Source organism: Chiloscyllium plagiosum, unplaced genomic scaffold, assembly GCF_037043375.1.
Source record: "Chiloscyllium plagiosum isolate Xiang-an unplaced genomic scaffold, Cpla_swu_hap1 HiC_scaffold_38, whole genome shotgun sequence".
NCBI lineage: Eukaryota > Metazoa > Chordata > Chondrichthyes > Orectolobiformes > Hemiscylliidae > Chiloscyllium > Chiloscyllium plagiosum.
In genome coordinates, this window is record NW_028270176.1 from 73,088,204 (window position 1) to 73,112,412 (window position 24,209).

A 24,209-nucleotide genomic window follows, 5' to 3' on the forward strand; every position below is an offset into this window, starting at 1 on the left:
CTCCCTTGCCCCCTCTCTCTCTGTATTCCTCTGCTCCTCTCTTTCTCTCGCTCAGCCTTCTCTCTCAATATCTCTCTCTCATCCTCTCTCTCACCCTGTCTCTCTCTACTGCTCGCCCTCTGTCTGTCCTTCTCTCTCTCTCTCCTCATATGTCTCTCTCTCTCACTATCTCCCTCTCACACCCCCCTCTCTCTCGCCCCCTCTTTCGCTCCCTCGCTCTCATCCTCTCTCTTCCGCTGCCCCCCTCGTCCCTTCTCGCTCACTCTCAACAACCCTTTCACAGCCTTCTCTCCTTCTCACCCATCCTCACTCTTCCCTCTCTTTCACCATCGCTCCATCGGTCTCTAACTCGCCCTGTCTCTTTATCTCTCCCCTATCTCTCTCTCTCTCTACCTTGCTCTCGCTGACTCTCTTCGGTCCCCTTATTCTCTCTCTCCAGTTTCTTTTCTCCCTCCCTCTCACTCTGTCTCTCTCTCTCTCTTTCTCTCTTTCTGTCTGGCCCTGTCTTGTCCCTGCGCTCTCGCTGTCACCCTTTCTCTCTTCCCACCCCCTCTCTGTCAAACCCCCTCTCACGGAGTCCTCTCTCCTTCTTGATCTTCCTCTCTCTCTCTCTCGTCTCTTTTGCCCTCGATCTCTCCCAACACAACACTCTCTCTCATCCTCTCTCTCTCTCGCCCTCACTCTCATTCTTGCCCTTGCGCGCTCTCTCTCAACCCCTTTCTCTCTCCCTCGCCCCCTCTCTCTCACCCCCTCTATCTCTCTTTTGCCTCCATCTCTCTCGAACCCCGTTTCTCTCTCTCTTGCACCTTCTGTCTCTCTTGCTCCCTCTCCCTCTCTCGCTCCTCAATCTCTCCTACCCATCTCTCTTTCTTGCTCTCTTAACGCCTCCCTCTCTCGCTTCTTCTTTCTCTCACCCCCCTCTCCTTGCCCCTCCTTCTCTCTGTCTTGCCCTCCCCTCTCTCACTCCCCCTCTCCCACCTCTGTCTCTCTCATCCCGTTTTTCCCTCTCTCATTCACCTCATCACTCTCTCACCCACTCTAACTCTCTCTTGCCCAGTCTCTCTCGCCCTCACAAACTCTCTCTCACTCGCCCTCTCACTCACTGTCCCGCCTGCCTCCTTGCCCCTCTCTCTCTCGATCCCCCGCTCTCTCTCTCTCTCTCTCTCTCTCGAACACCTCTCTCTCGACCCTCTCTCTCTTGCCGCCTCTATCTCTCTCGACCTCCCGCTTTTTTGCCCCTCTCTCTATCTCTCACCCCTGCCTCTCTCTCATTCTCTCAACCCTCATTCTCTCTCTCTCTTCCCTCTCTCCTCTTCTCTCTCTCTTTCTCCCCCCTCCCCATCTATCTCATCCACTTTCTCTCTCCTGTTCCCTCTCTCTCTAAGACTTGCCCCCATTCTCTCTCGCTCCCTCCCTCGTACCTCTCTGTCTCTCTTTCTCTCTCTTGCCTCTGTCTCTCATTATCTTCTCCCCTGTTTCTCTCTCTCTCCCTACTTCACCAAATCTCTCTCTTGCCCCCTGCTCTCTCTCTGTCTGCGCCTTCACTCTCTCTCCACCTTCTCTCACTCTCGATCCCCCTCCCTCGGTGTCTCTCTCTCCCCACCTCCCTCCGTTTCTCTCTGACTGAATCTCTCTTCCTCCTGTCCCTCCCTCTCTCTCTGACACTCTCTGTCTCCCTGGTCCTTCCCTCTCCCTCTAACCCAGAGACTGGGAATTGGTAGTGAGTCTGCGTGTGGGGTGTGGGGTGAGATGATAGAGAGATGTGGGAAGTGGGAGGAGGGGAAAATGGGGCGGAGATGGAATTGCGGGAGGGAGACAAAGACGGCAGGAGAGACAGAGAGAGAGTAAGTGTGAGAGAGAGAAACAGTAGTGGAGGCAGGTGGAGAAATCGGGGTTGGGGGGTGTCTGAGAGGGGACGAGAGCGTGAAAGGGAGAGGTGGTGAGAAAGAGACAGTGTGCAGAAAGAGAGGGAGAGGGGAAGAAGTGATGAGAAAGAGTAGGGGAGAGGAAATGGGGAGGCCAGGTTGTAGTGGTGGGGACAGAGGGAGTTAAACCCAGCTCCTGAGCTCAGGGCACGGTACCCTCCCCTTCCCTGAGGACCAGGACTTGGGGCTGAGTCTGTCTCTCTCCACCTCAGCTTCTCCAACACAAAGACACGCAACAACATCGGTCACTCTGCTGCTCGGCACGCTTTAATCAACATTTTTATTGTTTACAAATGGAAGTGATGGATACAGTCAGTGGGATGGTGCCTTTTCTCACTGGCCCCTGAGTTGTGAGAAACATTGAAATGTGTCCCTGTAACCCCCCTGTGGGATAAGGATGGACAAACCAGCAGTACCCTCAGTCTGTTACCATAGCGACAGGCTGCTCCATCGCTGAAACACTGAACTGAAATGAGAAAATCCCGGATGGATTGATTAATGAGGGAATTTGATTGATTGATGGATTTTGGTGAAGGGATATTTCAGCACATTCTTCAGCTGCTGCCTGAACTTAGTCTGGGTCATGGCATAAATCGCGGTGTTTGTGCAGCAACTGAGGAGCTGCAGCATGAAGCCCAATTCCTGCACAAATCGATGGAGAATCACAGACCGATACCCAATAAACCACATCCGACTCCATATAGAATACAGCATGAACGTTGACCATAACAGGATGAAATTGGCCGAGATCACAAACAGTAAAATGATGGATTTTGTTCGGTTTCTCATTTCAGTGTCAGACTGAGCGTCTCCATTGGTGTGAGCGCGGAGTCTCCTGCGGGCTCTGCTGGTCACTACAATGTGTCTGACGGTGAGAACATTGAGCAGCAGAATCAGGAGAAATGGGACACCCGGGGTTAGAATGTGGTGGAGGAACTCGATTGTGACCCAGACACTGGAGACTGCAACAGCGCCTGTTACAGTACAAAACCAGGGGAGGTTCCCCAGATAATACCAAGTCGTGAACATAAAATACCAGGAAATGTCCTTTAAACAGCTCAGCACAGTCACTGCTCCCAGAACCACAGCCGCCGTTTTCTCACTGCAATATTTACTCTTCAGCTTCTGGCAACAAATGGCCACAAACCGATCAAAGGTGAAAGTGACGGTGAACCAGACAGAGCAGTCAGTGGCTGCATAAAGCAGGACGGCGTGGATATTACACACGGGGACGGAGTCCCTCAGGAAATAAAACTGTTCCCAATAAACAATGGGAATGTGTCTCAGGATCAGGTCGAGGATAATGACCAGGAGATCCGCCGCTGCCATGGCCCCCAGGTAACGTCTGACACATGGAGACAATCCACAATCTTTATAAAGCATGACGTAGATGGTCACTACGTTAACTGTGAGGAAGGAAAACAAACCCATTATCCATCAGCCTGGAGGCAAAGGGACCCGTTTGATCGGGGACCCAGTGAGATTTCCAAATGTGTCCCTGTATTCAGGGATTTATTAAAATAATTGGAGCTGGAATAACAAATGGGAAGGTCGGAATTACTGACAAAAATGTGACATAAACCACAAGAAACCCTCCCTCCCCAAACACACAGAGACACATCCATAAGGACAGATGGTTTTATAACATTCCCAAACACTCGATCACTCGAGAGCAAACACAGGTCACTCCTTCCCAGTTCCTAATACGGAAGGTGGAAATGTTGCTGTCCTGAAGGATTCTCTCCCAGTTTCCTGAAGACAAACGGAGTTTGGGAATTCCTGTATTTTGGTCTAAATTGTGGTTGATATTATGTCGTGGAGAAATGTAAATGCAGGGAAAACGTATTCACCCCTTTAACTGCCTGAGAGGCCTTCGGAACAGTGTCTCCTTCTCCCTGGAACGGGATCTCTTCCCTCGGGATCTTATCGTTTGTTCAATTCACTGACGTCCGGCCGTTCACAAACAATGTCAGGGACAGAACGTTCCGGGGATTGTCAGTTACAGAATGTCAGGGACAGAACCTTCCAAGGAACATCACTTATACGATGTTGGGGACATAAAGTTCAGGGGAACACCTTGACCTGTCCATCACCTTTTCCCCCATCCACCCCACCCTCCTCTCTGACCTATCATTTCTCCCCCACCTCCATCTTCTGATCACATTCCCAGCTTCCTTCCCCCCAGCCAAAGCCCCAGTCCCCTCCCATTTATCTCTCAGCTCCCCGGTCCACAAGTCTCATTCCTGATGAAAAGATTATGCCTGAAACGTTCATTCCCCTGCTCCACGGACGCTGCCTGACCTGCTGTGCTTTTCCAGCACCACACTCCCAGTCAGGAAACATTCCGACATCGTCATACTCACGGGACCAGGCCTGATGTTTCATGTTTCATGAAGCCCCATCACCATCACTGGGTAATCCTGTCCCACCGGCAGGATAGACACACCAGTGATGGGGACTCCCTGGGATACAGTCAGGGAAGGAGTTACCCTGCAATTCCCCAACATTAATTCCAGAACCCAGGAAATCTCATAGTAACAGATCATGTTCAAGGAAATCGCCTGAGGATGGATATCTCCTGCCCCCCACCCCTCCTCTCGGTGATAACTCAGTTCCCCTCGATGTTAGAAACAAATCAGAGGAAGCACTGAGGGTGACAAGGAGACAGACCGTCCTCTGGGTGTGGGACTTCAATGTTCATCACCAAGAGTGTATCCACAGGCCCACCCCTGACTGAGCAGTGAATGGCCTCACATACACAGCGGTCAGACTGGGGCGAAGCGATAGGGGAACCAACAAGAGGGAAATATTCTAACCAAACCCCTTGTCCCAGAGAGATCTGTCCCTAACAGTACCTGTAGGAGCAGCCAGCACACAGTCCTGGTGGACGGAAAGTCTCAGCCTCATATTGAAGACCCTGCCCACTGTGTGATGTGGCACTCCCTCCTGTGAAGTAGGGACATACGTCTAAAGGACCAAGCACATGGAAGCTAGCCATCCATGAGACACTGTGGGCTAGCAGAAGCTGCAGCATCAATGGCCATCTCTCCACCATAAAGTCAGAAGTGGCCTATTCACTGATGGTTCCAAAATGTTCTGCACTAATCCCACTTCACCTGTACTGAAGCAGGCTATTCAGCCCATCAAGAGTTTTATTCAAGACAACATCCACCTGGTCCGGGACCTGATCCATTTCTGTCGACGGGCTGGTCTGCCGAGCGCCTTCCTGCTCTCGACCAGGAGAAGGTGTTCAACAGGGTCGATCACGAATACCTGCTCGGGACTCTGCGGGCATTTGGGTTCGGGATGCTGTTCCTCGCCCCGATTCAACTTTTGCATGCCACTGCAGAGTGTCTGGTTAAAGTTAACGGTTCCCTGACGGCGCCCCTTCACTTCGGGAGAGGAGAACATCAAGGCTGCCCCCGTCAAGCCATCTGTATTCCCTGTGCGTGGAGCCTTTCCTGCGCCTCTTGCGGGGGAGGTTGTCGGGGCTGGTTCTGCATGGTGTGGGTACTGGGTTGGTCCTCTCGGCTTATGCCGCCGATGTTCTCTTCTCTTTCATCGACCCGGCTGTCCTGGGGAGGATGCGCGAGTGCCAGGTCATGTACTCGGCAGCGTCTTCCACCAAGATAAACTGGGCCAAATGTTCCAGACTACTGGTCGATCCGTGGCGGATGGACTCTGCCGGAGGAGTTGCGGGGGTTCAGCTGGAGTACCACCCATCTCCATTACCTGGGGGTCTACCTAAGCCCGGCTGAGGAATCCTGGCCGGCCAACTGGCAGGAGCTGGAGGCCAAAGTCTCGGCTTGCCTAGGCCGCTGGACAGGACTGCTCTGAGTGCTATCTTACAGGAGACGAGTGCTGGTCATAAACCAGCTGGTGGTCGCCATGCTATGGTACCGGCTGGTCACTTTGGTCCCTACTCCTGGCTTTGTCGCTGACATCCAGAGAACGTTGGTCGACTTCTTCTGGAACAAAAAGATGCACTGGGTCGCTGCGCAGGTTCTGAGTCTCCCTATTGAGGAGGGCGGTCAATCGCTGGTGTGCGTCTGCACCCAGGTCACGACGTTCCACCTTCAGACCTTGCAGCAATACATTTATGTCGAGCCTCCTTCTCGGTGGGGCGTACTGGCTACATATTCTTTCCACCAGGTGTGTAACCTCAATTACGACACGCAGCTCCTGTTTGTCGACCGTGACGGTTTGGAGGTGACCCTCAGGACACTGCCTATCTCTTACCAGGACCTGATCACTATCTGGAACATGGTCGAATCGCGTCGCCGCTACCCTCCAGCAGGAGTAGTGGCTGTCATCAGGGAGCCATTGCTCAGGACTCCTCACCTCCGTACTCGCGGGTTCGAGTGGCTGTCAGAGGGGAGGGCCGTGGTGGCGAGGGTGACAAGGGTCGGGGACGTGCTGGGTGCTGGGAGCCTGGGCTGGACGCTGCAGCATGACATAGCGAGCAGGGAAGCGGTAGGTCCGGTACGTGGCCACCGCCATCCGACGCTTTAAAACGGCAATGCTCGGACCTGACGTAGTGCACCAGTTGGAGGTTGCTCAGGTGTGCACGTAGTGCACCAGTTGGAGGTTGCTCAGGTGTGCAGTGGGATTCCGTCCAGGCTCACCCCAGCCCGGACGGAATTTCACATTGGTCCCAAGGTCCTGTACTTCCCGCGGGAGCCTGTGCCCCACAACCTGAGCTGCCTCTGAAAGTTTAATTTTGTCCCTTTTAAGGACGTAAAAATGCAGGTCCTATACCGACTGCTGCTGCACATCGTCCATCTCTTCTCCCTCATCCACCGTCCGGAAGCGCCTTGGCCTGCCCATTTGCGACTGGGCGGTGGGGATCCCAATGGAGGGCTCTCTAGGCGGGAGTCCTCCCCTTTCTCCCGGGGAGATGGCGTGGAGGGTCCCCTGCAACTGCAGATTGCGGTAGTTCACGGACTCCCAGCCCAACTGCTTGTTCTGTGGCGCTATGGAGTCCGTGGATCACGTGTATATTGGGTGTGGGCGTTTGCACTCCCTTTTTGATTTCCTGAAAAACCTCCTCCTCTGCTTTTGGCTGCACTTCAGTCCCACGCTCCTGATCTTTGGGCACCCGGTATGGAGGAGGGAGGGCAGGTCTGAAGACCTCCTCATGGGTCTGCTCCTGGGCCTGGTTGAACTGGCCATAAACAGGACCAGGCAGCGGGCCGTGGAGGGGGTCCTTAGGGACTACAGCCTGCCCCTCTTCTGCTATGTTAGAGCCCGGGTGTCCTTGGAGAAGGAATACACGGTGTACACCAACATCCTGGAGTTGTTCAGGGAGAGGTGGGCGCCGCAGGGAGTGGAGTGCATTATTTCCCCCTCCAACTCTATTTTGATTTAATCCCTGCCCTCCCCTTCACTGTTTGATCACACAGCATTGCCCTTTGATGTGAGGGGCACTGCTTGTCACTTTCCTTTCTTCCTGGTGGTGGAAATTTGAATAAAGATTCGTGCACCTTGTGTCTCTCACTGTGTCTCACACCTGTACACACACAACATTGATGCTGGGGAAAAATAAGCACTAAAAATAAACTGAAGTGTCAGACACCATGTTCACTAAAAAAAACAAGAGATTTAAACAGGAACAGAATGACGCCATTCGGCCCTTAGATGCTGTTACTCAGCTATTGGAGCAGATCTTTTAATCTTTCCAACCTGTTACACAGGAAATGCAGGGAAGATACAGCCTTTCAAAGCTGCTACATAGGAATACGGGGAGGAGGGGGGATACTGAGCCAGGAGCAAGAATGAATTAGGGAGAAATCAGTCTCTATCAGTTTAACACAAGTTATTGACTGCAGTGACCAGTGCTGGGACCTCAACTATTTGCAAATTACATCAATGGTTTCCAGAAATGGAACAAACATGTTCTAACTAAATTTGAACTGATAGTAAGATTGAGATAAACTGAAGTTATCAAGGGGAGGTAGAGACTCTGTAAATGGATAAGTAACAGACAACAACTTGGTAGATCGAATATAATGTGGGTAACTGTGAACCTGTGATCTTTTTTCAGGAAGAATAACAGGCTGTGTATTACATAGATGGAGAGGGATTACAGGACTTAGTGATACCATGTGTACTGGAGGGTTCACTCTTATCTGTCCAGACATGGGAAGGGTGGCCCCATCACTCTGATGGTCTGCTCCCTGATGTTCTCAGTGGCCCCATTACTCTCAGTACATACCGGATATTCTGATGTGGTTGGTTGGTGGTGGGACTTGGTGAGGGGGAGGATGTTTTGAGCCCTGTACAACTGGGACAGCCTTTATCTAAAAGGCTATCATTCCTTTCTGCGTGGAGACGCGAGGACAATGGGAATGGCTGCCTGCTTCTGAATGAAGAGGCTTTGCCTGCTCCCAGGACAGCGAGTATTCAACAACATGATGAACTGTACCTGGGCCCACTGAAACGTTAAGGGGGTGAGAGACGGAGGGTCCAATCACAGGAATGGAAACTAAAGGTATTACCAGATCAGCTGAAATGGTTAGATATTCCACACTCTCAATCCACCTCACAGAACCAGCCCAGACACCATAAACCCAGAGGAGATGTCTGTTCACTGTGGAACACTGTGCAGATCAGGCCAGTGTACTGCTCAGTGCAAGCCAGCAATCTGTCCAGATTCATCCATTGCACTGGTCAGTACAACCCAGCAATCTGTCCAGAGTGAAACACTGCACAGATCATGTCAGAGCATTTACCTTTAAATCATCGGTCGAGTATGGGAAGCTGGGATAGAGACAAAAAAAACCCTTCTGATGCTGAAATCCAAAGTAGACAGGCAGGAGGCTGGAAGAACACAGCAAGCCAGGCAGCATCAGGAGGTGGAGAAATCGACGTTTTGGGAGTAACACTGCTGAAGGTGTCCTGAAGAAGGTTTACACGGGAAATGTCAAATTCCACACCTTCCAATGCTGCCTGGCTTGCTGTGTTCATCCAGCCGCCTGCCTGTTAAGTGTGAGAAGCAGTGGAGACCACACCCATGAATTGATCGATAAACCCGGTTTAAACATCTGTTCATCACCAGGAGCTGCGCAGTGATCACCAATTTGTAACCTGGAGCAGTTACCCTCCAAGCATGAAGGACTGTGTACAGCGCCCCAGTGCATTGATCTGTAAACCTGGAGCAGTTACCCTCCCAGCATGTAGGACTGTGTACACCACCCCACTGCATTGATCTGTTAACCAGGAGCAGTTACCCTCCAAGCATGTAGGACTGTGTACCCCAACCCAGTGCATTGATCTGTAAACCAGGAGCAGTTACCCTCCCAGCATGTAGGACACTGTACTGCACCCCAACGCATTGATCTGTAAACCAGGTACTGTTACGCTCCTAGCATATAGGATTGTGTACACCATCCCAGTGCATTGATCTATAAAGCAGGAGCAGTTACCCTCCCAGCATCTAGGACTCTGTACTCCACCCCAGTGCATTGATCTGTAACCCAGGAGCAGTTACCCTCCCAGCATGTAGGACTGTGTACACCACCACAGTGAATTGCTCAGTAGCACTGTGTTAGATCCCTGCCCAGCGTGGGGAAACTTGCAGCCCATGCTGGAAGTGAAAGGATGTGCAGCTCCCACCCATTTCCAGCTCCATCTCTCCATTGTGTCCTGACAAGGGGATGCTGTGGGTGTGAACAAGATTGCCACAGAGATACAGAGATGGAGGGGGAATCAGTTTAAACAATAACAAATGGGAGGGCTGTGGGAAATAGACACAGAGGGGGAGACAGAGAGACAGTGTTATGGAAGGATGTGTTCCCAGGTTTCAGAATGCAGAAATGAAAACATTTCAACAGCATCGTGTAACATAAGTATTTCCAAGAATGGTAGGTGAACAGGATATTGGTGGGAGTTCAGATGATGCAGAGTTTTGGATGAGTATTTGTTCTGCAGCTTTGTATCTGGGTGTAGGGTCAGCAGAGTCTTTGGCTCATTGAGCTAAATATAACAATAATTTGTCTCAGTGCCATTTCCATTGAGTGTGACAGAGGGATCATCCACACGGGGCCGAGCTACTTTCCTGGTGCTATCCTATCGAACTCACCTCATTAACTACCCACCCTACCCCATGGTGTCCCTCTCATTCAATACCAGCCCGACACTCCCACCCATCATGGCTGGAGGTACTCACCATCGCCTGGTTGCCCCTGGATATTCCATGACCCCTGACACTGGGGCCATCTTTAAAAGGCCAAGGGGCATACGGTTGAGCTTTCTCAGTCCGGAGCTGCCCTGCAGTTTACCCCGAGCATGGCAGATAAGGTGTAATTACACCCCGGTTTGTCGACAGGGGCACGGAGAGCCTGGTGATTGGGCTAGTACAGAGGGGGACCATTCTCTTCCCAGTGGGGCCACACCATCAGACCCACCGAGCATGATCTGAGCTCACAACCCAGCTCAGTGCAGTAACTGTGGAAATGTCCAGCAATACAGGACAAGCATCAATAACCTTCCCCACTCTGTCAGGATAAGGGTCACCATATCTTCTCTGCTCCCTCACATTCACTGTATATCTGTTATAGCACCGACCCCCGAACAAGGCTCATGCTCCACCACTCTCACTGCTGCATGCAGCATCTTCTCTCTCTCTGTGTCTCTCTCTGTCTCTGTCTGTCTCTCTTTCTCTCTCTCTCTCTTCCCCTCCACTTTACCCACACCCCACCCACAACATTAATAACACTGCATGGATACAACACTGTGGACTGACTCCCTCCGGACACCTCACCATGACCACGTCTCCTACCTATACCAGCTAACAGCAGGGCCACCCACACCCACCCTCACTCCCTCCCTCCCCTTCTACCATTCCAGGAGAAACAGCCTGGAATAGGACAGAAATGGCCAAACCCGGTGGTGGAGTGCCCGATATCCGTTCCCTCACCCCCCTCCCTCCCGCCATGTGGGGAGGACCCTGGTACGAGCCGGAGAGGATCAGGACGCCTCTTGTGGAGATTCTGAAACATGCACGTCCCACCGACCGAGTAAGGAGCAATGTTCAGTGAAGGGCAATTCTCACTTTAAACCCACTGGCAGCTCCGTTTCCCCCTGACACAACTTAGAAGCCGTGGCCCTGATGCCATCTCCCTTTTGTGTCGAGCTGGTACAAATGGAATCCCCACGGTCTCGGTGGGCAGGAGGGTGGGCTCACAACACATCGTCACCCCCACCTCCCACGAGAGGAGCACTGAGATTCCCTCCTACACCTCCTCCTGTAAACAGCTCAGATACTGAAACTAATCTGTGATAGTAACTGTTCTCCCCACTTGTCCTGACATCTTCAACAATCTGTGCTCATATACACGCAGCGCTCTCTGCTCCTGCAGCCCCTTTTTAATGGCACAGCCTGCTTTAGACTGTCTTTATTTATCTTTCGTACCAATCTGCATCACCTCACATTGCTCTGCATTGATCCCCATCTGCTATATACCTGAACACGACACCAATGTGTGATTTTACTGTTAAAGTTCCACACTGCCCTCGATAGATTTTACAATTCTTCCAGGTTCGATGCCATCTACAAACATTGAGATTGTCCTAGCGTCACAGTCCCCATGAAACATCTGAAATCCTGCCACACTCACGAGTGTGAGCAAGTGAAATATTGCTCCATGGACGGTGTCGAATAATGACCTGCTGTAAACGGAGCAACAAAAATCCAGACGGTCTGAATGAAATATTAACAAACCACAGAGCAAGAGAGATCTGGATAGGTTCCACTCATCTGTATTAATCAGGTATGATGTGATGAAGTTGAAAGCGTGCACTGTACCTTTAGGAGTAGGTGAATGCTGTTCTGAACTGAGAGCTTACAAGCACCTGAGATATGAGAGAATGGCAGACCCAGAAACACATATTGCAAGAGAACTGGAGTTGGGTAATAAGCAGTTAAGAGATTGGGGGTCTCAGAGTTGTGAATAGTTGATACAAAATGTTCACTTTCAGAGGTAAAAAATAAATTGATGTTTTTTATTTAAACTGTTGAATTTGGGAGTTCTCTGCCATTCATATTTGAACAGTTTACAAGGTGAATTGAGCATTTCTTTATGTTTAATTGAAATTACCAGATGAGCTTCAATTCCTAACAATTCTTGTCAGTATATCTGTGTGTCTCTGTGTGGGGCAGGTTTGGCAGTCTCTGTGGTGTTTAAAGTGATGCAGTGCCACCCTCTGCTGGCCTCCACAGGCCACTTCACCGGCATTGGCAAAGGGTGAAAACCAACAGGGATTCGTTCAGAGAGGCGGAGGGAGAGGGCAGCTGCTCCCAGCACTATCCAAATTGATGTCTTATCCATGGACTGATCTAAATGTCCTTCAAACATTGTAACTGTCACTGCTTTCACCGCTTCCTCTGGAAGTTCATTCCACACACAAGCCAGACCCTGTCTGAAATAATTACCTCTCATGACATTTGTGAATCATTTTTCCTCGCATCTTAAAATATCCCTCAGTTTTAAATTCCCAACTCTAGGGAAAAGACATCAGCCCTTCTGCTTATCTGTACCCCTCACTATTTTGTAAACTTCTGTGAAGTTACCCCTTAATCTCATACTCTCCAGTGAAAAAAGTCCCAGCCAATCCAGCCTCTCCTTTTCGCTCACTCCCTCCATTCCCAACAACATTCAGGTTAATCTCTTCTGAACCCTCTCCAGTTTAATAATATCAACGTCAGTAATATCAAAGTGAATAGTCAAGGTGTTTTCTAAGGGTACGGGAAGGACATAGGCTTAATGTGAGAGGGGAAACATTTAAAAGTGACCTAAGGGGCATCTTTTTCACCCAGATGGTGGTGCGCCTATGGAATGATCGGGCAGGATGACCAGACTGGACACACTATTCCAGAAGGGGTCTCACCAATGTCCTGTACAACCACAACATGACGTCTCAATTCCGATACTCAAAGGTCTGACCGATGAAGACAAGTGTGTTCAACACTTTCTTAACCACACTATCTGTATGAGATGCAAATTTTAAAGAATTATACCTGACGGCCTAGGTCTCTGTCCTACAACACTGCCAAAGGCTCTACTTTTAACTGTATAGGTCCTGCTTTTGTTTGATTTACCAAACCCAATACCTCGCAGTAATCCAAACTAAACTCCATCAGCCACCCCTCAGCTCAGTGTGTGATATTACTGCAATCTCACCCTCCCCCTTCAATGTTAAAGTGCCCATCCCCCTCTCCAGGATGCCTGCACACTCCGGCCTTGAGTTTCACAAAGACCCTGAGCTTGGGTAGCCTTGTGTGGTTCGTGGGAGGAGGTACAGATTGCAGATACAGTCAGTGGGGAGGAGAGGCTGGACAGTAATCACCGGCCTGGCATCATTTCATGGCTTTAGGAAGTGGGCAGTCGCACGTTAGAGGTGGGTAATACCGCTCAGTGCTTTGGGGCCAGAAAGTAAGCTCTTCTTCGTCTCTGGTGTTCAGTAATAAATATCCATTTGAGACCCTTCATTGGGCAGAGTGTGTCTGCAGGATTACTTTCCCTAATATTGCAGACAATAGATAATAGCAATTAATGCCGTTCATAGTTAATTTCGATGGCACAGAATGTACACTCAATATCCTACAGTTGAGACAAATATCTTGCATTTGTTTAACACTACAAAGTGTTTTTTATGTAATTGAGTAATGATAACCTGATTATAATAAATAGGAGAAAGTGAGGGTGGCAGATGCTAGAGATCAGAGCTGAAAAATGTGTTTCTGGAAAAGCGCAGCAGGTCAGGCAGCATCCAAGGAGCAGGATAATCGACGTTTCGAGCATAAGCCCTTCTTCAGGAATGAGGCTGGTGTGCCAAGCAGGCTAGTATAAAAGGTAGGGAGGAGGGACTTGGGGAGGGGCATTGGGAATGTGATAGGTGGAAGGAGGCGAGGGTGACGGTGATAGGCCGGACACTGGCCTACCGCAGCTACACAGGCACCACCCCCCACCTTTTCCTCCGCTACATCGATGACTGTATTGGCGCTACCTCGTGCTCCCACGAGGCGGTTGAACATTTCATCCACTTTACTAACACCTTCCACCCCGACCTCAACTTCACCTGGACCGTCTCAGAAACCTCCCTCCCCTTCCGAGACCTCTCCATTTCTATCTTGGGCGACCGACTCAACACGGACATTTTCTATAAACCGACTGACTCCCACAGCTGCCTAGATTACACCTCCTCCCACCTTGCCCCCTGTAAAAACGCCATCCATATTTCAAATTCCTTCGCCTGGGCTGCAACTGCTCCCAGGAGGGCCAATTCCAATACCGAACAACCCAGATGGTGTCCTTCTTCAAAGACCGCAACTTCTCCTCAGACGTGGTCGACGATGCCCTCCACCACATCTCCTCCACTTCCCGCTCCTCCGCCGTTGAACCCCGCCCCTCCAATCACCACAAGGACAGAACCCCATTGGTCCTCACCTACCACCCCACCAACCTCCAGATACATCGTATCATCCTTCGTCATTTCCGCCACCTCCAAACAGACCCCACCACCAAGGATATCTTTCTCTCCCCTCCACTATCAGTGTTCCGGAAAAAAACACTCCTTCCACCTTTCCCTCGTCAGGTCCACAATCCCCACCAACCCAACCTCCACTCCTGGCAGCTTCCCCTGCAACCGAAAGAAATGCAAAACCTCGCTCACACCTCACCCCTCACTTCCCTCCAAGGCCCCAAGGGATCCTTCGATATCTGCCACAAATTCACCTGCACCTCCAAACACATCATTTACTGCATCCGCTGCACCCGATGTGGTCTCCTCTACATTGGAGAGACAGGCCGCCTACTTGCGGAACGTTTCAGAGAAGACCTCTGGGATACCCGTACCAACCAACCCAACCGTCCCATTGTTCAACACTTTAACTCCCCCTCTCACCCAACCAACGACATGCAGGTCCTTGGCCTCCTCCATCGCCAGACCATGGCAACAAGACGCCTGGAGGAAGAGCACCTCATCTTCTGCCGAGGAACCCTCCAACCACAAGGGTTGAATGTGGATTTCTCCAGCATCCTCATTTCCCCTTCACCCACCTTATCTCAGTCCCAACCCTCAGATTCAGCACCACCTTCTTGACCTGCAATGTTCTTCCCGACCTCTCCACCCCCACCCCCTCTCCGGCCTATCTCCGTCACCCTCACCTCCTTCCACGTATCACATTCCCAATGCGCCTCCCGCAAGACCCTCCTCCCTACCTTTTATCTTAGCCTCCTTGGCACACCAGCCTCATTCCTGAAAAGTGCTTATGCCTGAAACGTCGATTCTCCTGCTCCTTGGATGCTGTCTGACCTGCTGTGCTTTTCCAGCAACACATTTTTCAGCTCTGATTATAATAAACCCACAGTGAGCTGAAAGCGGGCACTAAAATATGTCCCAAAATCTGGGTATGGTAGTGTAGTGCGTAGTGTCCCTGCCTCTCAGTCAGTGCTCTGAATTTAATTCCAATTCCTGAACTTGTGTGGTAGTGTTCCTTGCTCTGGACTAGAAGGCCTGGATTCAAGTCCTGCCTGTTGCAGAGCTATGTCACAGCATATCAGAACAGGTTGATGAGCAAACACACAGGAGAATACTGTTACAGCTTTATGGGTATTGCTGAGTGGTGCTAGTGTCCGTCCGGGCACAAAGGTCTCGGTGTAAAGCTCACAGATGTGTCTCCTGATACATCTGAACAAACTGATTAAAATGGATTTAGAATTGTGACCTGATGGAGAAGGAGGAGGTGTCAGTATTGCATTTCAGAATTTAGGCCCAGGGTGACTGAAAGTACAGCTATTCATGTTGATTAAAGTCACATTTTGCAGCAGTAAAGGTTTATAAAATCAGAATGGTCATGGATAGGGTGAGTAGTCAAGGTTTTCCTACAGTTTAAGCGTGTCAAGAACCACAGAGGATTGGTGGAAAGTGAGAGAGGAAAAGTTTTGATGAGGCCTAAAGGGCACCTTTTCACACAGAGGGTGGTGTGTGTATGGAATGAGCTGCCAGAGGAAGTGGTGGAGGCTGGGACAAAGACAGAATCTGGGAACTGAGAGACCTGGCGAGCTTTACCAGCAATTTCTGCATTTCTTTAAAAATGCATTCATTTTAACACAGGTATTCTGAATAAATTCAACATTTTATTTTTTTAATGATGCAGGGCCATGTAAACATATTTCAAATCAAACGAGACAATTTTCTGCTAAGGGTATGGCTCTGTGTATGACAGCAGCAATGATGCACCTACATGGAACAGGGAATGTGATGGAGGACATAGTTTTGACAATGTACAAGGAGACCTCACATGCTCCAGTTTGGGAAAGGATGACATTACTGTGTGATTCAGCTCAGAGAGGGAGAAAACGTAATCTGTCCGAGAAGGAACGGCCTATTGCACTCTCTTTCCTTCATTGTTCCTCATCACAGCAATGTGTGCGAGCAAAAAAAAAAATCTACAGTCGTCATTACCATTCTTATTTTTTATGGAATCCCTGCAGTGTTGAAACAGGCCCTTCGGCCCAACAAGTCTATACCAAACTTCCCAACCCATTCCTCAATATTCACCCCTGACTAATTCACCTAACCTAGAAATCCCTGAACACTACAGCATGACCAATCCACCGAACCTACACAGTTTGTGGTCGGAAACTGGATCACCAATTAGAGCTCACACAGAAAAGTGGTGAATGCGTAAACTGCACACAGACAGTCACCCAAGGCTGGAATCGAACCCAAGTTCCTAGTGCTGTGAGGTAGCAGTGCTAACCACCGTGCTACCCTTTGAGTGATCACTGACCAGAATTCACTGGAATCTCCTCTGCCGAAAGCAAAGGGAATTAAGCCAAATCCAACTGTCCCAGGATGGAATCCCATTGCTAGCAGCTGTGTGAGTACAATATCTTCAGAAACAGAATAGCGTTTTGGACAATCTCACAATTTTCCCTTTCTCATGAGTTCCAATAATATCTGGACAGAGTTCTTTCAAGTTAAAAGTGTGTGTGTGTGTGTGTGTGTGTGTGTGTGTGTGTGTGTGTGTGTGTGTGTGTGTGTGTGTGTGTGTGTGTGTGTGTGTGTGTGTGTGTGTGTGTGTGTGTGTGTGTGTGTGTGTGTGTGTGTGTGTGTGTGTGTGTGTGTGTCAGTGTTTTTAGAAAGGGAAATATTGATTATATTCTTGCAATACCCAAACAGTTTGCCATTCATCTTTCCATCATAGTTTGAGTACCATTGCTCTGGATCATAAACGTGCTATTTGAGCAGATTAAATAAACTAGCCTGACTTGTTCCTAAAACTGATCCTGACCCAGTCTGAGACCGATATCATCGGCCATCTCACCAACCTGGTTACATTTAATATTTGTTGTGAGCAGTGGAGGGGTGGGACGAGAAAAGGAAACAATGACCCAAAATGCCGGGGAATTATACACCGGTGAGCCTGATGTCAGTGGTGGGTAAGTTGTTGGAGGGGATTCTGAGGGATAGCATTTACATACATTTGGGAAGGCAAGGGCTGATCGAGGTAGACAACGTAGCTTTCTGCATGGGAAATCATGGCTCGTTAATTTGGTTAAGTTTTTTGAACAGGTGACAAAGAAGATTGATGAAGACAGTTTGGTTGACATTGTCTATATGGACTTCAGCAAGGTGTTCATTTAAAGAACAAAGAGCAAAGAAAATTTACAGCTCCAAGCCTGAGCCTATCCAAATGTACTGTCTAAATCTGTTGGTCAATTCCTCAACATCTGTATCCCTCTGCTCCACACCTACTCATGCTTCTGTCCCGACGCATCTTAAATGAATCTACCGTGTCTGCCTCTACCACCTCTGCTACCAACGTGTTCCAAATGCCCACTACCCTCTGTGTGAAGTATTTACCGCGTGTATCTCCCTTACACATTCCATCTCTCACCTTGAAAGCACGACCCCTCATTACTGAATCCTTCACCCTGGGAAAAGTCCCCTCTCTATCCATCCTGTCTCAACCCATCATGATTTTGTAAACCTCAATCAAGTCCCCCCTCAATCCCCTTTTTTCCAGTGAAAATAAACCTAACCTACTCAGCCCCACTTCATAGCAAGTATTTCATTCTGATTGGTAGACAAATGAGTAAGTTTCAGTCACATGGGATACAGGGGAACACAGTCACAATTGGCTTGAAGGAAGAGGGATATTTTTCAGACTGGAGGCTTGTGAGCAGCAGTGTGCTGTAAGAATCAGTACTGAGTTCACAGCATTTCATCATTTATGTAAAGGATTTAGATGTGAATATTGGGGCCATAGTTAGTAAGGTTGCAGATGACATCAGAAAGGTGGTGTAGTCGATTATCTCAGAGTACAACGAGACCACAATTAGATGGGACAAAGGGGCAAGGAGTGAGAGATGAAGTTCAATTTAGATAAATACGAGGCTTTGCATTTTGTGAACGCAAACCAGAGCAGGAATTATACACTTAATGGTAAGGTCCTGGGGCGTGTTGTGGAACAAAGGGACCTTGGACTGCAGGTACATTGTTCCTTGAAAGTGGAGTCGAGGTAGACAGAGTGGGACAGAACACATTTGGGACATTTCAATTAATCAGTCAGAGCATTGCGTACAGGGGTTGTTGTGGCATGTTACATCTGTACAGGATGTTGGTGAGTCCATTTTAAGAACACTGCGTACAACTCGGTTTTCTGCATTAATGATTTAGACACAGATGTTCCAGGAGTGGAAGTTTGAGCTTTAGGGAGAGGTTTCCCCCTGGAGTGTCAGAGATTGAGGGGTGACATTATAGAGGTTTATAAAATCATCAGGGGCATTGATATTCTGAACAGCCATGTTCTGCTCCCCAGGATAGGGGAGTCCAGAAAAAGAGGGCATAGGTTGAAGGGGAGAGGGCGAATGATTTAGAAGGGACCTTAAGGTAAATGTTTCACACAGAGAGTGGTGTGTGTACGGAAAGTGCTGTCAGAGGAAGTGCTGAAGGCGGTTACAATCGCACATTTAAAAAGTATCTGAAAGAGGAGGGATATTGGCCAAATGCTGGCAAATGGGACTGGATCAGATTTGATATCTGATCGGAGTGAACAGATTGGACTAACGCGTCTGTTTCCGTTCTGCATGACTCTCTGATTCTATAAAAAGGATGACGAATAATTCTGAAAGGACCTTTCAAGTGGGAATTCTCTTCACTGGAAGTTTATCATGCCTCTATGCTCACATTGATTGAAAGCTGCATTAGGTAAATATTTGACAGAGAAGTGAGTCATGCATAATGGGATATCGACAGGAAAGTGGGGCTGAGACCACAACCTGATCAGCTACAATCTTAGTGCCTGGTGGAGAAGGCTCAAAGTATGTAATGACCCACTTCTGCTCCTCAGTCCCATGCTTCTGTGTTCCATTCAGCCCCTCAAACCTGCTAGACAGGAGCAGTTGGAGGCTACTTACTGCGATAAACTGGTGCACAGAAACCGAGGAGTCTATTCAGTCCTTCATAACTGTCCCACACGCTTTGAGGTGATTTATGAAATGTAATTGGAAAACCCAGGCACGGGTATAAACGAGGACCCTCATCTCTCTTTACAGATCTTCCCCTATCTGCAACTTGTGCTTCATTTGTTGGTCATGTTGTAGACCTAAATTCACTGTGAATACAGCCCCTATAGCTCACCCAGAGATGGCTCACAGAATCCTCTGGTCTCCCTGACTGCAATATTCAATAACAGAGCATTCATGAAAATAACAACCACTAACTTTTCAATAACAGAATGTGAGAACATCTGAAACAGGGGCAGGTCGTTCATTCCCCATGCCTGCCTTGCCCTTCACAAAAATCTTGGCTGATCTGCTCCCTGTCTGAAATCCTCTTTAATAAGCAATTCGTCATAGCCCTCAGCTCTCTGACAGATCAATATCCATCTACCTCCTCTTCAAATAATTTCAGTCATCTCGCTCCCAGAACACTCTTGAGAAGAGAAATCCTGACATTCAATCCCATCTGTTTGAAGAAAACACTTGCTGCTCCTATATCATGGTTTATTGATGTGAACAAAAGAGGTTGACACAAGGGTTCAGAAAAAATGACTGGCCCCAATATTAAGGCTGTGGTTGACTTCTGTTGACATCAAGGAGTTTAACAAAACTGGACATAAAGGGAATCAGAGTAAACTCTCCAGTGTTTGGAGTCAAGCATGGCACAAAGGAAGATTTCATCATCTCAGTCCTGGGTCACCTCTGTGCGAGATCCTCAGGGTAGCTTCCCCTTCACAAACATCTTCAGCTGTTTCATCAATATCTCCCCGCCCCCACCCTCCCCACCATAAGATCAGAAGTGGGGATGGTCTCTGGAGATTCCACAATGTTCAGAACATTTTGTGCCCACTCAGCTCCTGAACTGGTCTGTGTCCATGTGCAGCAAGACCCGGACACCACTCAGGCTTGTGCTGTTAAAGTGTCTGTAACATTCATGTAGCAGCACTGCCGGACACTGCACATTGCCACAGTAAAATAAGAGTTCATTCAGCACCTCACGCTGGTTTCACAGGAATATGAGGAAGCCATTCAGCCCATTGACACTATTGGAGAAGAAAAGGACAGCCCATTCAGTGCCTCCAGCCTATTACTCAGGAAGAGAAGGAGTACAGTGTGATGGACCACACCAGAGCCCTTCGAAAAAAATTGAAGGCAATAGCCTAGACGCTAATGTTTTATTATTTTACAGGGAATTTAAAGTGTCTTTTTCAGATGAAATGTGACAGCATCAAGAGAAATTTCAGAGAGGGTAGCAGTCAGGAGATATACACTCAAGCTTCCAACTCTGTGGAGACGCCAATAGTTTCTGATGTTACTGAGAAACCAAAACCCATAGACCTAATCTGTAAGAGCTGGCCACACCCATTCAGGCTGCATTAAAACAACACCAAGGCCTCCCTCGCTGTTTACTCCAGTGGTCTTAACTAACCAGCTTGGTAACGATCGTTCAATCTCTCTCTTAAAAGAAATCAGGACAAAATAACCTCTTAAAGCTACAGCATCATCACACTTGTCAGTACAATGAGCTGTCAAACAGGAACCAGGAGTAACCAGTCAGGCCCTTGGCCCTGTCCAATCGGACGAGGAAGAAGTCAATCAGCCCCTTGAGTCACTTATCCAGGAACAGTAGGAGGCCATACTCAACTCAATGCACTTACACGGGGGTGCAGAATGTGGTAATTGATGCTGATTCCTGATGAAGGTCTTATGCCCAAAACGTCAATTCTCCTGCTTCTCGGATGCTGCCTGACCTGCTGTGCTTTTCCAGCAATCGACGCTCTACTCTGATCACCAGCACCGGCAGTCTTATGTGTCTCCAGATTGATGCTCCAACATGATGAACAAGTGGAGCAGAGGCTGCACAGACAGAGTGCTCCATGTTGTTCCACCTGGCTCCGTTACTCATGATACACACTTGGGACTTTACCATGGTGAGGAGGGAAGCCATATGTCCTGTGTGAAGTCTCAAGAAGGCACCTTCCATCTCCGAAAAGCCAGCCTGGTGTTCTGTATGTAGGACGGAAGCTGGTGGCAATGGCTACCTGTTTCAGAATGAAGGTATTGTGGCTGCTGTTGGGGATTGTGAAAACATGGCGTTCAGTACAGGGGCACACACCGACTGCACAATAACATGGCGAGAGTTAGTAAAGGCAAAGGAACTGTTCGGAAAGCCGTGTTAGACTGACGAATGGACTCTCTAAGTTCAAATAATGGCGATCTTGCTCATGTTCATCTTGTCACATGCTTGTCCTGTGCAGTGTATCCTGTATGCCTTACTCTGTCCAAGTCTATTTCCACCCTATGATCTGCCTGGCCATGCTTACTATGACCTGCCCCCACTGCTCATAAATAAAGTGTTCCCCTGTACTGAGATACACGTGACAATAAATCAAACCAATCAATCCTGGGCAAAGTATGGAATTTCTCACCCTTTCATCGTGTTTCAGCGTCACCACTTCTGCGTCTCTCACAGCTCTACACGTTAAACACTTAGTTTCTTTACTCTATCCTCATATTGCCATCACCCATGTCTGTGGTAAGGAGATCATTCCTTACAAAGGAGATTAAATCGGTACAGAGTGCCCCAAATGCTCTCTCAGCAAGGCTCTACAACAGCAGAAAGATGGCTTTACTTATGTACTCGAATCATCTTACAGTGAAGGAAAGCACACAATTGACTGCACCAATTACTTGCACAGGGTTTGATTCGGAGCAGTCAGCATAGACTTGTGAGTGGGAGATCGTGCTTCCCAAATTTGTGAGAGTTCTTTGACGAAGTGACCAGGAAGGTTGTTAAGGACAGAGCGGTAGACATAGTCTCTGTAGATTTCAGTAAGTCCTTTGATAAGGTCCCACACGGCAGGCTGCTCTGCAAGTTTCCATCACGTGGAATGCTGGGGGAACTGGCCAATTGGATACACAGTTGGTTTGATGGTAGAAAGCAAATGGTTTAGTGCAAGGATGCTTGTCAGACTGGAGGCTGGGTCCATTGTTGTTTGTTATCTATGAATTGGTTGAGAATGTACAAATTATGATTAGTAAGTTTGCAGATGACACTAAAGTAAGTGGGAGCATGGTCAGTGAGGAAGTTTATCAGAAATTGCAGCAGGACCTTAATCAGGTGGGGAAGTGGCCCGAGAAATGGCAAATGGAATTTAATATAGATGCGTGATGTCTTATATTTTGGGAACTCAAAGCAAGTTAGGAGTTTCATGGCGAATGGGAGGATCTTCAAGGGTGTAGTGGGCAGAGAGACCTTGGAGTTCAGCTGCACGGTTCTCTGAGAGTGGAGTCACAGGTAGACAGGGCAGTGAAGAAAGCTTTTGGCACATTGGCCTTCATCAGGTGGGACATTGTGGATAGAAGTTGGGAATTTATGTTGCAGGTACACAGGACTTTGGTAAGGCCGCACTTGGAGTATTGTGTTCAGTTTAGACACGTTGTTATAGGGAGGATGCTACTAAATTGGAAAGAGTGCAGAAGAAATTTTCAAGGACGTTGCCAGGACCCAATGGTCTGAGTTATAGGGAGGGGTTGGACAAGCTCGGACCTTTTCTTTAGAGCGTAGGAGACTGAGGGAGTCGTTATAGAGCTGAATAAGATCACAGTGGTAGGGTTCATGCTCTCTGTCTTTTTCCAAGGTTGAGAGAATCGAGAACGAGAGACAATCAGTTTAAGGTTAAAGGGAAAGGATTAAAAGGGAATCTGAGGGACCACTTATTTACATAAATGGCTGGTGTACGGATGAGCTGCCAGCAGATGTGGTTGGGGGGTACATTAACAACATTTCAAACGGATTTGGATAAATATGTGAATAGGAATGGACTGGAAGGATATGGGCGAACTGCAGGGAATTGGGGTTAGCGTGGATGGACATTTACAAGGTGGAGTCGAACTCTTCTGTTAATTAAAAACAAACACCCAGAAAAGCTCACCTCACCTCGTAATCTGTTAAATTATGATCGACACAGATCTCCTACGTTCCACGTTTTATACAAAAATTAACAAGTTAGTTTCTTAACTTTAAAAGTGAACACTAAACAACAACTATTCACAAATACAAGCCCCTCTTTTCTTAGCTACTTATTATCTGACTCCGTCTCTGTAAAAATATTCTGTTCCAACAGCCCACATATTAAACATTACAATCTCAAGACCACACAGAATCCATCTTCCCCGCTGTGTTCACTCTTCCAGCTGCTGATCTCCCTGGGTCATTTTTTATTGCAAGTCTGTTTGACATGAACATGTATCTTTGAAAGAGAGAGTTTGAGATGGCCAGTTAGCACTCCTCCTCTACAGCAGTTACTCTGTTGTTGGATGGCAGTGGCTCTCCCTCTAGTGTTCAAATGCTGGGTTTATATACTCCCCATGATACAACAATTCTCATAATTTGATTGCTTTCCAGGTGTCTAAACAATAATATTCAAAATCCGTTGGCTTCTGGTATCCTGACCATTATTTAAACGCTTTGGTTGTATTTGAATTGTTGTCAAAACAGCAACCAAAACTCAGGTATCCATTTCACAGCTAACTGTGACATATGGAACAATCTGACATTTAGCTGGCATCTGTGCTGTACTTTCTATTCAACAAAACCTGTTCTGTCTTAAAGTGAGCTGACATGCTTTCTGCTTCATAAGACCTCCCTCCTTCAGAAAAAAAACCCATCAGAATGAAAAGATGGCTTCGTTTCTTTTCTTCTAATTCTTAATCCCATTATTATGAAATACAAAAGTATTAATCTCAGTTATATCAGTCATATTAATCTTAC

At 48.3% G+C, this 24,209-nt stretch overlaps 1 protein-coding gene across 1 annotated transcript in view; it reads right to left on the reverse strand.

Moving 5' to 3' along the window:
• Positions 1-2,420: 2,420 nt before the first annotated feature.
• LOC148139630 (putative G protein-coupled receptor 139) overlaps positions 2,421-24,209 on the reverse strand; it is a 46,483-nt gene continuing 24,694 nt past the window's right edge. Inside the window, exon 2 of the mRNA XM_087981016.1 lies at positions 2,421-3,331. Coding sequence (XP_087837142.1) covers positions 2,421-3,331 — 911 coding nt within the window. The remainder of the gene's footprint in view (positions 3,332-24,209) is intronic.